Source organism: Botrytis fragariae (genome assembly GCF_013461495.1).
Source record: "Botrytis fragariae strain BVB16 chromosome Unknown tig00000795, whole genome shotgun sequence".
Lineage (NCBI taxonomy): Eukaryota > Fungi > Ascomycota > Leotiomycetes > Helotiales > Sclerotiniaceae > Botrytis > Botrytis fragariae.
The window spans coordinates 1891360-1908138 of NW_023501011.1; the positions used below are offsets into that span (position 1 = coordinate 1891360).

The 16779-nt window shown below is 43.0% G+C and overlaps 3 protein-coding genes across 3 annotated transcripts; 2 read left to right on the top strand and 1 right to left on the bottom strand.

Moving 5' to 3' along the window:
- Window positions 1-4656: 4656 nt before the first annotated feature.
- Bfra_007519 (putative tyrosinase protein) lies at window positions 4657-5829 on the top strand (the record flags this gene model as incomplete). The annotated part of the gene is made up of 3 exons (XM_037337891.1): window positions 4657-5019; window positions 5071-5484; window positions 5533-5829. The coding sequence occupies 3 exons, from the start codon at window positions 4657-4659 to the stop codon at window positions 5827-5829; spliced, it is 1074 nt and encodes a 357-aa protein (XP_037187271.1).
- A 2844-nt stretch (window positions 5830-8673) lies between these two features.
- On the top strand, window positions 8674-10838 carry Bfra_007520 (uncharacterized protein; the record flags this gene model as incomplete). The annotated part of the gene is made up of 4 exons (XM_037337892.1): window positions 8674-8773; window positions 8932-9076; window positions 9140-10592; window positions 10644-10838. The coding sequence occupies 4 exons, from the start codon at window positions 8674-8676 to the stop codon at window positions 10836-10838; spliced, it is 1893 nt and encodes a 630-aa protein (XP_037187272.1).
- A 2635-nt stretch (window positions 10839-13473) lies between these two features.
- Bfra_007521 (uncharacterized protein) lies at window positions 13474-14358 on the bottom strand (the record flags this gene model as incomplete). The annotated part of the gene is made up of 4 exons (XM_037337893.1): window positions 13474-13889; window positions 13950-14018; window positions 14076-14131; window positions 14186-14358. The coding sequence occupies 4 exons, from the start codon at window positions 14356-14358 to the stop codon at window positions 13474-13476; spliced, it is 714 nt and encodes a 237-aa protein (XP_037187273.1).
- Window positions 14359-16779: the final 2421 nt, after the last annotated feature.

Consider the following 16779-nt stretch of genomic DNA (forward strand, 5'->3'; position numbering starts at 1 on the left):
ATGGTAGGAAGATAAGTATGACGTGGTGATTATACCCAGCTTCATGGACTGCTCAATGAGTACTTGTAAAGCAGGTATTATATCTCATAGCTCATCTACAGATTATCAGCAGGTCCCGATGATTCTTTTGTCATCCATGGGGCTGAGAGGGAAGATCTAGGGAAAGCGGGATGTTTGTTTTCTCGGAAGATATCGAGGGATATATCTAGGAGATGGAGATTCATCTGGCAGTGGCTTTATCTCATCGTCTTGGAGAGATCGAAATGGATTGGGTGTGTGAGATTTTCTGAGTATTTTCGATTCGATGGGATTGTGTTGTGTTGTGTAGAGTGGATGAGTATGGGAAGCTTGATGGTGAAGGGTCTTTTTTCAAATCTTTTGATGTATTTTTCTTGAGGTTTGTCGCGGGATTATAGAGATGGTTTGGTGGTTGATGGGTTGATGCATACTCGGTGATGGTGATGGCGGTGACGATGTGCGGGTGCGAAAACTAATTGATGCTCACAGAACTCATTGTTGTGATGTTGGAGAGGGAAGACTATGTCAGCATGGAAGCTGGATGGCAAAGCGCACATCGGATACTGCGGATACACTGTGGATGCACTGTGCTATACGGAGGATGTCGGAAGAATTGGAGTGATGCTCGTGAGATTACTTATCGTCTGTATGTGGTACCCATGTCTCGTCTCGTCTCCTCTGGCAACACGGAGGTAAGAGAAGTAGACGAGGAGTTCGAGATACTTCAACGTATCTTGATTTGATGGTGAGAATTCAACACGGATCTGTTTTGAATTCGAGTGCGGCGGATGATAATAGATTATGTTTCTTCGAGACTGGTCAATGTGCGAGATCCTAGCTGTCAAAGACTCAAAGTTGTTGTTTCCATTCGGCAGTGATGCCATCCATGCACGACTGGTACGGCTTCTATGCGAGATGGAAAAGAGATTGTCTAGGCGTGGAAGAGAGCTCAAGAGGTTGAAGTATAGATAATCGTCCAGTGGCGGAGTTGGTCCAGATAATATGTGAAAAGAACGAGTCTTGAAATTGGTCGTTTTCTAGTTTCAAACTTGATGCCGTTGTCGTGCAAAGCAAATTTTCTTCCTAAGAACACAAAGCAAAAATATTGTGAATGGATGGCAATGAAAGAGATCCTTCTACTAACCTAAGACGACCATCCCCCATACCACAATAGATAGAGGCTGTAGGCTCTGGCATGACACCGGAATTAACAATTGATAAAGGTATAACTCAGGTCAAAGTTTTCTCGTCCTCCTTCGGGTCAGGAAATCAACAGTTCTAGAGTATTCGACTTGCCCAACCAGTAATGGGCCTTCGTGAATTATATTAGCGATCTACCGGCGGATTGGAGATAACACATGACCCGCTTAGATTTCAGTCAACCCGCACCCAGCAGTATGGTGGAATTCGACAAACCGTTACCGAGCGTGAGAGCAACATAGTATTAGCGCAAGATAGTGAGGATCTAGTAGCTCAACAGAACCACGATGCTCACAAAAAAGCTGCTATATTTTTGATGAGCGCATCGAATATTTTACAGTCCAGATAGCGGTACCCATGTCCCGGATACGGCCGCCTCTACAGATCGACCTTCCACTTCGTGTCTTGGACTTCAATCACGATCGCAGTCCATTCATTTTGGAAATGCACATCTTACATGAGACTTTGCATTGGAGAAAAACTGACAAACCCATGTTCTATGTATCTTCTCATGTCCGCATCAACTGGACGGCTAGACTTCGCAAACGTCTCACGAATGTATTCGTAAAGGCTTCCTCAGCAACTCAGCCACAATTTGCCGTGCGGAGACATGGACTCAAAATAACATATTCCCCGTTCTTGATGTGTACGTAGATTCTTCATAATCTTCAAGCCGTGAATGGTACAGCTTAACCCCACTTGTAGGGGTTCGATCCATTAGTGATAAGATATATCCTAGTATATCACAAGCAGACAAACTATTGACAGTATTCCAGAATAAATTTTTCACGGTACCTGGAAACATGGCTTGTGTAGCGACTTTCGGGAGGCTTCTCACGAACAACCTTCCTAAGAAGACGATACTTTGGAGATTTTGAGGAGTACCCTTCCCGCTCAAAGCACAATCAACTAAGCCTTTCTTAGCCTACATAATTGAGAATTTGAGACTTCGTCAAGCTGTAGATAGTGGAGATGTATCCTCGTCACCGTCATCCTTGCTAGATATAGAAAATGGATTAGAGTTATACAGTACAGATTAGTCTGTAAGTCTGATAGATCCGCTCTGCCTTACGGTATTCCCATCAAGCATGATCCTTGACATATGTTTCCAGATAACATCAACTGTGAATATAGAAGGTTAGTGCTACAAAATATTTAAGATATGATTTGATGCATTACTCTACCATTACAAGTTACCTAAGAGTTCCTCATTCTTACGCATGTGTTTGTAATGTTTCATGTGGTTGATCTTATATCATTTTTTGAAGAAATTTTAATATTTCGAATTCATCGTTAGTCATATTTAGCCAATCCAGGCCCACTGACGAAGTTTACGATTCTATGCGGGAGAAAAAACTGGGATGTCACATTTTACTTTCTTCTCAAACCTCGATATCGAATCGTTCCATGAGGGTTCGAATCATTGATTATACAAGAATATTTGCAAACACATCATTAATAGATACCCTAACTCTTACGATATCGTCAACATCATTTCATGTTATTATTTCAACACGAAATAACAGTGGTGCTCAAAGGGGTTTGAAATTTTTAGCGAGTTATCATCCCCGTCTTCCCGTTCTGATCGAGTGGGGGCTAAGAATACTAATGCCAACCAACGCAGACCAGCAGCCACCGAGTCATCTCATGCATAAGGCTGTGATTCTGTAAGGACGTGTCTTAGCTCAGGACGCAGCTACAATGTGATTAACCTTAGCGATGTCGGAAATTATATTCCGGATTGACAGCGACGACTTGCTGACTTGCCAAGACAAAGCATACGTAGCCCCTACTGCGATTTTTTTATATCTTTTTTCGGCTGGCAATTATATAGAAAATCGATCTTGAAGAGATGGGATTGGTAGCTTTCCGGATTCCCGCCAAAGTAGGTTGTCAAAAATTAAACTTATGAGTATTCAGTACTCGATTGGGCATTCTTAGAGTTAAAAATGAGTACCGCCCACGGTAGTTGTTCTCGGGACCGAAACCTGCCAAGGAACGCATGCCAATCATGTCCCATAGATCCACTTAGCCGTCCGGGTATGTGGGTCGAGCCGCCAGTCCCGGAAAGACGCTGACCTTGATAGGTCGGCTATTACTCCGATCAGATCTGAAATGGTACCAGCGATATTCAAGGTACAGTGCAAGGCTTCCAAAAGGTGGCTTCGGAACCGAAAGAACATGCAAGTTGCGATAAGCTTGTTATAACCTTCTTGACATTGTCGATCTGTTCATTCATGTTTTTTATTAGTGTAGACCTGGGCATTTCAGTTGTTAGCTTCCTGGAATTCACTTCAATGAGTAATCAATAGCTCAATGTCAAGTGTGTGAAGATTTGACTTCTAAACTCGTTTTACGAGAATGTGTGGCGATCGAATATCAACCTAAATTGCCTCCCCCATTCTCAACTCAATCCCGATTAAAGCTGTTCTTTTCAATCTAGTCTCCTTTCACTGAACCAAAAAGTGTCTTAGTCGCCTATACGTACTACCACTTGGTGGGGAAACTTGAGCTCCTACTTTTTTCGACCAAGCTAAGCCGTCGGGTAGACTATAACTCTTAGTTTCATCCCACCGTTCCTCGATCTGACCAATTACACAATGTATTTGAAGTATAAACAATCACTCATCCTGTCCGACAATAAGCATCTCCGCCGCTAAGAACCCAGGTAGTTCCCTTTGTAGTTCATCATCTTGTGGTACGTGCATGTAGCATCGGAGCCGCAAGCTTCTGCCTGCGCGAGCATATGAAGGAAATTGGGACAAGGATTATGATAGACGTGTATGCTAGTGGATGGCACCTCCTTGTCTTTGAAGACTTTATCAAATCTACCATCTAGAGCTTCCTGACTAGAAACCACAAGCGTTGTTACAAGTGGGAGATGTGTCAATAAGTGAAATACCTGTCGTGATGTCTTATTGTGTATTGATATTTTGATATTTCGGCTAGCGATAGGTATTATAGCAAAAGCTTCAGTTGACACGATTTTCTTCCCTGATCGACATAGATATTCGAATTCGCAGGCGGTGGAATCCGACGTGTCAACTATATGTCGTTAAAATCGTGGCGCATTATCGGATTAAGTTAAAAATTGAACTTGAACCCTTAAATCCACACGGCCAGCATCCACTCGTTATCAAATTGACTACGGAGTACGCGTCTGCAACCATCGAAGCCGTATTCCCATGCACTGTTCTCGCTTTCCCTGGATAAATGCTGGCTTTCCTTAGATGAAATCTTTGTTAGCCAGGGGGCTAAAGGATTTGACCAAGGGGACATGAATACAAAGGCAACTGGAAGACTACTATATAACTCCCTAGAGGTACTCGATGAATACATCGTTTCCTCATCACCTTTTTACAGTAGAGGCCACTGCCATACGATCAATACGAGTTATCTTTTCAATTAATTCCGCTTGTTTCATTACCTATCGCAGCCATGAAAATCACTCAGACAGCAGCTCTCGCCGTCCTCTTGGCAACCGTTTCAGCAAAGGCTATTCCCGCTCAGCCTAACTCTCAACTCAAGTCCACACCCAAGAAGACGGTTGACACCACTCGCCTCCATTTCTATAATGGCACTTGTACTGCTGAAAATATCCGTGTCCGTAAAGAATGGCGAAACATGACTCCAAGCGAAAAGAGTGCTTATCTGAAGGCTGAGCAATGTTTGTTCAATCTCCCTGCCGCTACCACCTTATCTGGTGTCACGAGTCGCTTCAGTGATCTTCAATCTCTTCATCGTGATAAGACAAATCAAACCATTGATGGGCTCTATGTTCAAGATATCATCCACAACGTCGTAAGTTTTCCTTTACGAAGAAGCTTGAAAATATGAAGCTGATCATCGAAGGGCCAATTCCTTCCATGGCACAGATACTACATGCATGCCCATGAGACTCTCCTCCGTACCGAGTGCGGTTACACTGGTCCTATGAGTTGGTGGGATGAGGCTAAGGATGCCGATGCTGGCGACTTCTTCCAATCTGACATGTGGACTGCTGAACACTTCGGCTCAACCAACTTGGATGAAAATGCATGTGTCATTGACGGTGCTTTTGCCAATACAACCGAACATATCGGTCCTTTACTCGAGAACACCGATTACTGCTTCTACCGAGCATTTGATCTTACTCAAGTTCAATACTGCACCTCTGAGAAGGTTGCGGAATGCACACAATACAACGATTACTATAATTTCTTCAACTGCATGGTGATCTATCCCACCAGCCCTCACGTCGCTGGACATGCTGCTGTCGGTGGAATGGTGAGAAATGATCTTTCCAATTTTTCTGATCATTGCTAATAATCACAGATGGCCGATATCGATTGCTCCGCAGGTGATCCAGCCTTTTTCATGCACCACAACTATGTTGATCGTATGTGGTGGCAATGGCAACAGGGAAATGCTACTTCCCGCATGTTTGACATTAGTGGAAACAGTTTGAACGAGACTTACCTCGCCGAGCAAGGCGATGTGGCTCCTGCTGCTGGCTGGCCTCAAACTACTCTCGAGTATACTCTCACCACTGCCGATATCCTTCCAGATGTCCAAATCTATGATGTTGTTAACATTCAAGGTGGGTATCTCTGCTACGAGTATGACTATTAGAGAACATGGGTATGATGATCGAGTACGGGAAGAGTGGCGAATAAAAGGATAATGGAGTGATGCGCTCGAATTGTATTATCACTTAATGAGATATTAGAGTGGGAAAGAGCTGCATTTCGATGTATATAGTTTGATGGACATCTCGCACATAGATAATAAAAAGGTGCACTGACCTACACTTTCAACGCGTCTTTATTACCCCCAGGTCCTAAACTTCTCGTTAAAGGATTTTGTGTGGTTGTTTACGGATTTCACGTCGTCGCGTGGAGCTTCCATAAATCGCTTAGCTTATGAAATTGACACACGTGATTTCCACATTTTACAAGGTCTCATTTTTACTTCGGGAATATCATCACCTAGCATGAACTACAACCATCAACAGCTATGCCTACGCATGGCTTTATTGTCCCTGAACTAGTCTGCACAATGAGACCGACCAGCATATCCATGTTGGTTTGCATCGCCATCGAGCCAAATTAATACACAGAGCTCACATGTACTCGTTCGGTTGTATCAGACAGTATAATGTACACACTACCACTCTTTTTCAGGCCTTGAGAAATTTTCAAGAGCCATTGACACGAAGATTCGTCAACACACCTGTGTACACCAAAAATAACTACTCGTTTGAATATTTTATTACCACACTATCGAAGATGAATATAGAAACAACAATCACCAATGGACAAGCTACACAACACTCAAGTTAGCTCTAGAGCATTATCGAACAGGATATTTTATGCCCCGAGGAATTGTTTGAAGATTATCACTCTGTATCTCCAAAGAATATGTTACACGCATTATTTCATCCATGATACCATCAGAGCTCCTTTTAGTGTCTGTCCAAGGTCCTGAATGGCTTTTAGAACGAAGCAAATGTTACTCGAGAATTCATTAAGTATTTAAATCTTTTCAGAACGCTAGTTCTTTCTATTTCTTTTTTTCGCTCAGTCTAGTAGAGCAAGTAAGAAAGAAAGAAGACTTCTAATTCCAGAAAACATTCTTTATTCTTTATTCTTGATCTTCTATCTTCCATCTTCCATTAAAAAAATCACAATCATCACAACCATCACAACCACAATATCAACCTACCCTCCAATTCCTTTTCCGATTCCCCAGGACTTGATGATATACTCTCATGTCTCATGAGATTCTAGACTGAGTAACCTACCTACTTAAGCTTAATAATTAAATACAATTAAACATGCCTAGACTTTATCTTTCATCCTTTTTCCATCACGTCGCTTAGTTTCGTTTCTGAATCTCTAATGTTAAAATTTTAAGGAGGGGGATGAGCAGGTAATTCTACAGAAACCATCCATCCATCCATAGTTCCTATGAACTCACAATACCAAACAAACAAACAACAACACGTCTCAACACATCTCAAAACCTTAATGTCTACCATCTACCCATCTCTTATCCTTAACTTTTGTATCATTATAGCGTACCTTTATAGTATAATATCAACACATTAATATCTTAACACATCAACACATCAACACATCAACAAAACCCAATACTTAACCCAGTAATCTAGAATACAGTATACAATACAAATAAATCTAAATCAAAATCAAAATCAAAATCAAAATCAAAATCAAAATCAAAATCAAAATCAAAATCAAAATCAAAATCAAAATCAAAATCAAAATCAAAATCAAAATCAAAATCAAAATCAAAATCAAAATCAAAATCAAAATCAAAATCAAAATCCTCACTCAGTATCATCCTGTATAATCTAACTACCTACCTATTCCACAAATGAAAACTTCAAGACCTCAGTACAGAGCAGAACAGAATAGCACAGAGAAATCTACCATGCGCACAAGAGTTCCAGAAAATACATACCTACAGCTATACCATTGAATACCTAACAGCAGTATTTTACCCCAGAGCGTTTTAAACAAACATTGAAACGAAACACTGATTAGTCCATAACAGAATCTGTGACTAGCCACTAAGCCATATCATATCATATCATACCATATCATATCTTGACTGCCAATGAGAGGTTTAGGTTCAATCGTATAATCATACATCGATGTCATACCAGGGGCTCAACTTCACACTCGCACGGATATCTTACGAGAGCTGATCTACGCAATACTTCCGGATCCTGAAATCCATTTCTCATCACCCTATTTCCATATACAAGCAACCTACATATCCAAATTCGATTTCGGGAAATATCCACCACCACCACAAAAAGGTACTCTGTGGGCTTTTTAGCACCATTCATCTACATCCAGACTCGCATTCGCATCCAACATAGACACAGCTTACCTTCTCAAGAAACAATCCACAAACAACCTTGAAGCCTCAAATAACCTCGTCAAGAAAGTTGACAACCAACCCCCAGACTACCAGTCATCACATGATTCTTCACACTCCCAAAATCAAGTATCCCTAATCACTCACCCCTTCCCGCAGTCCGCATCCCACAAAGTGCAAGAGAGTAGAACCTTACAACCTACTCGTCAAGCTATATTGCCTAAAATATCGACCCTTAAAAAAGCAAAGGTGTATACCTACACCTTGACAGTATTCCAGGGCAAGTCAAGAGAGCCAAATCAAAGACGCTCACTACATTCTTATCGACCGCAACGCGATATCGAAGCCGAGTCTAACTCTTCAAGCCCAGTATCCTATTCTCGTTACGTCTTACCTCGATAAATTTAGAAGAGCCATGGAAGAAACCCGACCCACAAATTATTGCTCAACACATCTCTTGAACACGGAGCACTCTTATCAGACCGACATCAGAGCCAGGGGAAAGCCATCTTCCACAAACCTCTTTCCTACCAACCTTGTATATATTAGGTCTCTTCATACGCAATCAACATGGCTCCTAAATGTATAGGATTCCACCATGCCTACTTTCAATCGGAGCCCACAACACTAATTGGAGCAAAAACCAAGCCTTTTCTCTGCGAAGAATCATGTAAGTGTTGCACGCAACAATATCACTTCAAAGAAAATCAGCAGTATCTCGATTGGGTATACCATCCTGTAGATCGGGAGTGGGAACATGCTCAACACATAACAGAAACCCTTGCGGGTGTTGTCGTCGGGAAACAACAGGATCTGAGAGATCAATAGATGCTGTACTGAGGATGGATGATGAAACGATGGACTGCAATGAACAAGCGAAAGCGTGCAAAGTTTCTGAAAGAGACAATTCCGGGAATGTTACCTCGGAAATGGCATTCGATCTTGACTCCAAAATCATGGGAAGCTTTAAGGAGTGAGGATCGTAACTCTTGGTCTGAGTAGTGTGATATGCTGCCCTTGAGGTACTTGAATGTAGAGGCATTGGCGGACGACCCGCTCTATTTCTAAGTCTTATATTCAACCAAGGCAACAATCACCCCTCAGAATGTGTCGCATTTGACAGCAGTCGAAATGATCGTGAGTGGAGTATTGGTTATGCATGGGCAGCTTATCGCCCGGATTGCGTAATCATGCATGGCAGAGAACACGGAGTTCTCACTGACTGGGACAAGAACGCCGCACATAGAAAAGACATCATTGGCTTTCTGCGTGCACATCTGATCCCGAGAGCACAAAGCAAGACAGTGGAAATCCTCCGTCGAATAGTGGAGCAATTAGTAGCGAACTATGATGGCATGGAGCAATTGGACATCTGTACCAGGTTCCAATTTCGCATTCCAGCTATTCATGGATTTTTCTCTGGATATGAAATTGAACCTTATGGTCCGCCACAGCGTTTCGATATCGAGAGGCCATTGAGTAGCGCACGTGTGGCTCTAGATATCAAACTAGATCATATTGAGCTCCTACAAATGGATCCCGCATATGCTAAACGATGGCTAAATCTTTTAGGAGACGGAAAGGTCATTCGAGACCCGAGCTTTAACTTCAAGAAGCACCATATTCAGACAGGCGACCTTATCAGGGAACTGATGATCATGCGGAATTGGAGAAAGTTGGTTTCCGAAATAGAGAAGCTTAGAGGTGTGTATTACTCGACTGCCATCGATGATGTCACCAAAGCACTGTGTGATTTGGAAGTATCACTCTATAACTGCATGGAAGATTCTTGCGCTGTAACGGGACATGTTTTAAGCCAAAGACCTGGATTTTTCAAAAGTAGCGTGAAATATTTTGATGAAGACCCCCTGCATTATTGCCTAAGCATGGTAACAGGAGCTCCTGATGAGAAATATAGACTTAACAGGTCACTGATGTTTCGGTATCTCAATGATTATTTCCAACAAGCCACTAAAGAACAACGCGCTCGAGTAGAAGAACCTCTCGCGATGCTTTATTCCGATTGGGCTACATTACATGAAATAGACACGATGATAAGTCGACATGGACGACATGAAGTACAGCCTCAACAATATATGGAGGAAAATGGAAGTGAAGACGCTGAGACAGATACTGAAGATTGGGACTCGATAGAGATGAAGCTTCATAATACTGAAGCTCTTAAAGAATTTTCGAAGCTTCCACTCCCGAGCGGGAAAAAAGACGAAACGTGGATCGCTTGCGACATAAATTCAAGGATTGCCCTCTCCAAAATGTGGAAAGGAACCCGAGACTTTTTCAGAGCGACATTGGAACATAATGGGGTGAAGAACAAAGATATTGAGGAGATAAATGCTATCTTTCTAGATATTGATGCAGACCACGTAGCAAATGCCAAGCTAAAGTATGACAGCATCAGAGCCAGAATAGAGTCAGATCTGCAAACGAAGAACAAAAAGGTAAATAATGTTACCGCGGAAGTTCAAACAGTTTGGGGCGTTGAAGATTCAAACACGTTTCAAGCCCCGCACAATAAATAGAAGACCAAGATACGAACGGTAGCTCCAAGGCAAACGGGCGATACGGTACAAGCAGTATCGGATGTCTCAGCAATCGAAGAAGTTGACGCAACGACGACCGAGCTGCAAATCAAAGTCGATATAAAGACACTAGGCATTTTCACCTCTATGTACTCTGATCCCGATGGTGGCCAAGATACTGGCACTGTCAGCTGAAAGGGTTTTAGACGCGCGGTGCGTAAAGCTGGGTTTGAATCGTGGGAAGGTAGAGGTTCTGCAGATGAGTTTCAACCTGCCGCGCACCTTGACTTGGGTAACGGCAAAAAGATTGGCTGCTACAGACCCCATCCAGATCCATATTTTGACCTCATCTAGCTCCGTGGTTTGGGAAAGCGGCTCAACAAACATTTTGACTTCAATCGCAATACTTTCGTTTCGAAAGAATAATTGTAAACATCCTAAGCCTCGAGTACAACTATATTATGCCAACCCTCTAAGTTGTATGAGCTACTCGTACCTCTCCAATACGCGTCTATGAATTGCAACAAGAAAGCCATAGCGAATGCTTCGCAGCATGTATGAGTCCGAATATAGTTTGGTGTACGGATTTCGGAATGCCAACTGCATTCGTAACTTCCCGTCCCACTTTCTTTATCTTTTGGATTGCACCGGCGCCCACTTTCGCAAATTCTCGCGTCCGAGGATCGTTCTCTGAGAACAAGCCTGCATAAGTGATCCGCACTAACAGCAAATCATTCCAACGACAGCCGCTATGTCGGTCCGCCCAACCTTTTGGTATCTGGTATGTTCGACGTGCAGAGCATGGTGAAGGTGCATCTTTCTTTCCATGTATATTCCTTATCTCCTTTCGTCTTTCGCGTTTTGCTAGGCCTTCAACCGCCATCATGGACTCGTATTTAGGATATCTTCCCATGATAAACTCTATTCTTTTTCCACAGCCGTGAATGCAACCGTGAATTATGTATTGTGATTCCCTACGCACGATCCGTATCATGCATTGCAAGCCCTGAGCGCTCTTCGACTCATATACCTTCCTGTTTCCCCATTGAGTGTGGAGCTGGTAAATTGTTTCGCGTCTTAATGTCGCTCACTCGCAGTCTATGGTATATTCGTGATATATTCGCAAGGTACCTATGAATACATGAACCGATTAGTAGTTAGCAGCCCGCATCATCACCACCACTCATCCATCGGCTCATAATATTCACACGCCCTGGTTGCTCCATTGTATCGCATCGTTTCGAGACGCGTAAACCAGACAGATCCATGCAGAACTACCCCTCCAGCAGCAGCAGTGCAATCATACCTGCCTACCTACACAACCTACCCTACCATCTCTCCAGTAGAAATTATCATCGGTATCGGTACCGGCATAGCAATAACACGTAATTCTTGAAAAGTAATCAATTAAACAGCACTCGCAAGCTTGCAGCGAACAATTTGACATTCGACGTCCGCGTTCGAGATGGCTCTCAATCAAGGTTTGAGGCTCGACATTCGACATTCAAGATGTGGCGGAATGTAAGGATCGTAAAATGCGCCGTGCGTCCATCCATCTTTTCCTACGAAGTATGCCAGCCAATTTTTCAACGTTACCTCCTGGTGCTCTCTCTGCCTTGGGATTCGTAGTAGAATGGGATGGGATTTCTAGAAATTGATCATCGTGAGTTCGTTTGCGTTTGCCGTAGTGAACAAATTGATTTCGTAGGAGGAGGAAGAAGTCGGTGTGAGGGAATGGAGGGAATATGTACTGGGTAGGTATGTAACTCAACTGGAGAGAGGTGCTATGGTGTGGTGGTGTGATATTGTGCAATGTGGCGTGGTTTCTGCCACTTTCAAGGTCAATCAATGGTGATGGGTACATCAGAATTGAATCCATCTCATTAAAGCATTTCCGCTCTGGTTCCCTGGGATTCTCGAAGTCGGGAATATGATTAAAATTCCCTCAAGTGGTATAGTAGTAAATACAACAAGAGGGAAATGGGTCAGAGGAAAAACGAAGATGGAGTTCACAAGACATGTCATGTTCATCAAATGCATTCACAAGGGAAATGAAGGTACTTGTACAAATTTGTTATTACAATATTCAAGTCAAGCTGTTCCTCCACAAGAAACCCTCCTCGATCGTCACCAAAGCGGACTTTTGGTGAAAGTCAAGCCTGACTTTTTCCTTTTTTGGTGGTTTTTGCTTTTTCGAATTTTTTTTGTCTTTTTGCTTTTTCCAATTTTTTTGTCTTTTTTCTTTTCCGCGTTTTTTTGAAATTTTTCTTTTTCGAGTTTTTTTGGGTTTTCCTCCAACACCACCAAACTTCAATGGCACGAGACCAAATTGAAGTTCTTCTCTGTTTCCTTTGACCGAAGTCAACCCCAGCCCACCAGACCTGAAAACAAAGAAAGCTGATTCCCCCGAATCAACCTGTGGTGAAGATAAAAATACAAGAAGGGCCGCAGCCTCGAAACTTCAACCACCGCACCAGCGCACCAGCAACCACACCAACCACCACCTCAGAATCCCTAGCAAAACCGTCCCACCACATCAACAGTCACCAACCAACTCACTATTACCAGTCAATGTCGATCCCGTACCCATTAATAAAACCCCACTTGGTTGTAATATTTGCTTTGAAAGACAACGAGGGACGTCCCGTGTCTCCCTGAGTCCCATTAGGCTAAGTCGGTCACGTACCCTCTCGGGTGTGCCTGCCGTCCTGGTGTTTTCCTCAGGCAATCGATGGTCATGTGAGAAGGAAGTCAGGGGGCTCTCAAGCTTCCTGCCGACGCAGCCTGCTATATTTACACCGTCCTGACTATTACTCGACCTGATCTCCCGTCAGAAGCTGCATCCTGTCGTGCCATCGGCGACCGGGACGTACAACTCTGCGAACGAAGAACCTCCGCACTGGACGTATGGTTCATCGAGGGAGATCGTATAAGGATCAACAACAAAGTTTGGTAGAATCAACAGAGGGAGACGAAGACATGGTAAGTGGAGAGGTGGACCATGAAGATGTGGGTTTCCGCCCAACCAGTTCATCACACCTGCAACCACACCATTCCGGACTGCGAAAACCTGTTGTTTGAGGTTAGAATTGGTCAAGGTGAGAGGTGGAAGGAGGAATGAGAGTGATGAAAGTACATACTTCTTGCGATAAGAATAATAAAGATGTTTGTCGAACCGGATAAAAATGATAACAATATTGTCGAGAAAGGAAAGACCGAAAGGAAAAGAGGAAGATGATAACAATTCTGTAAGGTGTGTTAGTATTTTGGTGATAGTGCGACGACGTGTTCAAGTTGGTGACTTACCGAAACTCGAACGGGGACAGAGTCGATCGTAACCAAAGAAAGCACGCAAAAGGAAAGAGGAAGTCGATTCTGCAATGGGTGTTAGTATCTTGGTGATGCGACGACGTGTTCAAGTTGGTGACTTACCAAAACTCGAACGGTCAGAGTTGATCGTAATCAAACAAGCACACGAAAAGAAACACCTTTTTGCAGTTAGTATGATGTTCAAGTGATGGTGCATGTGAGGAAAAACTTACGTAAGAAAGGTCGGAAAAGGGTGAGGAAGAGACCAGACGCAGACGAGAATAGTGCGAATGGGTCGCTGGTGGTGATATTGAAGAGGACCAGCGTGGTGAGTTACAAAGGGTAGGTAGCTTTGTATTGTCGAGGTACCGAACAAGTGATGAAGATCGTGATCAATGAGACTCATGATCTTTGGTCGAGACGAAAAAAATGAGTCGATTCTTTGCAACGGCCGCTACAAAGAAAAGACACTCCTAAAGTCCGAATCGCACGTAAGGTAAAAGGTGACCAGTGGTCCACGAGATGAGCAAGTCGAGAGAGATGGAGGTTGCTAATTCTATGCAGTTGGCGCTACACAGAACTTTCAAGGTCGAAAACTGTCGAAGCTCGATCAAGTGGTTTGGTCGATTGAGAAGGAGAGGAGACATCGATTTGTTCAAGAGACGAAGTAGATCATTTTCAGTTGCAGTTGGCGCTACAACAGAAAGGTTGATAAAGTCCATCTAGAGAAGACTCGTTATCGAAGAAGTCGAGGATACCAGGAACAAAAGAATGATTGAGATCGATGGATAAAGGTACTCAATGACTGAGATGTTGGATCAGGTCGAAATGGTCAATCGCTTGCAGCAGGCAACTACAAGTAAAAGGCAAATTGAGCTGAAGAAGAAGGTATCGACGAACAAGAAGAAGTTGAAGGATAATGAAGAACAAAAGAATAATTGAGATCGGTAGGCGGAGGCACTCAATGATTAAAATGTTGGACCAATACCAAAGAGGCCAATCTCGTGCAGCAGGCACTACACGAAAGAGACCAAAATGAAATGGTGAAGGTTGATATCCGACAAGGAGAAAGTAAGAAGAAGTTAATGGAGGAGGAGGGACTGCGAAGAACAAACCAATTGAAGAATAAAAAAGATCCAAGGCGGCACTTTGATAATTGAGATGTTGGTCCAAGACTGGAGTAAGTTCGATTCAATGCAGATGGCTGGTCTGCAAAGAAAAGAACAAACTCCAGTCTGGAGGAGATTCGTGTCGAGAAAAAAAGAAATCAGAAAAGGTACGGTGTATGTGGAAGTATTTAAGTTAATTTGGAATCGATCTCGGTGCGCTAGATCACTTCGCTCGTGAGTCGAATTTTCTCTGCGCCTCAAAATTGAATATTGGAAAATGAGTGAAAGTGAGGGGGAATACCTTGTCGGCGTCTGTTGAGAAATGAGATTGCGCAAGTTTTCTGTCTTCCGACCTTGTCTCTCTGCCGTCTTTCCGATAGACGCGGCAGAAATGAGATATAAAGTGAATTTGTTCTTTGTTTTTCGGAAACTTGAGGTAGCTGAAAAATGGCGCAATCGTTGGTAGTGAATTCTTTTGACGCTATCACCAATAGAAAATTTTGTTGAGGACGGGAAGGTTCGAGAGGCAGTGCAAAGGATGGAATTTCCAATTTTCAATCAAATTTTCAAGGTATCTGGAGTGAATATCATGGGTTATTGATGGAATACTTCGAGGGGGTTGTTAGAGCACCAAGGTACCTCGGCAGCGAGGTGGATTGGTTGTAGAGAATGGAAAGTGGGAAAGTGGAAAGTGAGAGGTTCGAGATTGAGAATTGGATGGTGAGGATTGAAGGATGAAGCTGTAGAGTGAAGTTGTGGAGTGAAGCCAATTCAAAATTTATATCTAAGTTGACGTTGACGTTGGCCCTTGGTGCTGGTACTGGTGTTGACGTTGATATCTCCCAAATTTATATCTGCAAATTTGAACTGCAGAAGGACTTCAAACGAAGATGATCACACAGTCTATCTATTGATCTCTTCATCCTCCCTATGACCATACTCCCTTCTCGTTTTCATCCAACCTCTTGCTGACGTCAACAATATAATGTGAATCAAGAACTCAATATCAAGTAGATCTAAGCAAGCAGTTCCACACAACGCGCGCTTCACCAAAGGATAGCATCATTAGGATGAAGTGAGGTCGAAATGATCTCTAGATAGCCTCATATAAGTACCTGCTCGATCCAAGAAATCTCCCTATATTCTATCTATAGTCAAATGCGTAACTGGCCATCTCAAAGCAACTCATTGTACAAGTGGCAGCCATACAAATAATAGATCATTGATATGAATCCAAACTGAGATTGATATGATACGAGCAGAGCAAGAACCAAAGAGCACAACATCCGTATTTCACACTCTGATACGTGCAGCATATACATATATATCAATCCCCATCCAGATATCCATCTTCTACTCCTCTATTCCCATCATCCAATATACTTATTACATTACTACGATACGATACAAATATCAATCAACACACAAACCAGATTCCTACCCGCCTATCTTCTCAAGTCCTTCCATCACATTCACCCATCCGGTGTGTTCCATCCTCCCTACACCAGGCACCAGATACCGGACACCAACCATCCTCCTCACGTTACCACCCACACCACGCTCTCTCATTGATCCCCCTCCCCCCAAGAAATCTTTTGTTGCATATCTCAAAAACACAACATCTTTTACCCGTTCACCAGCACACTCTAGACAATTTGCAAAGAAAATTACATCGTCTGGGAATAAGAACACTTTTGGATTTTATTCCCGGTTGATGT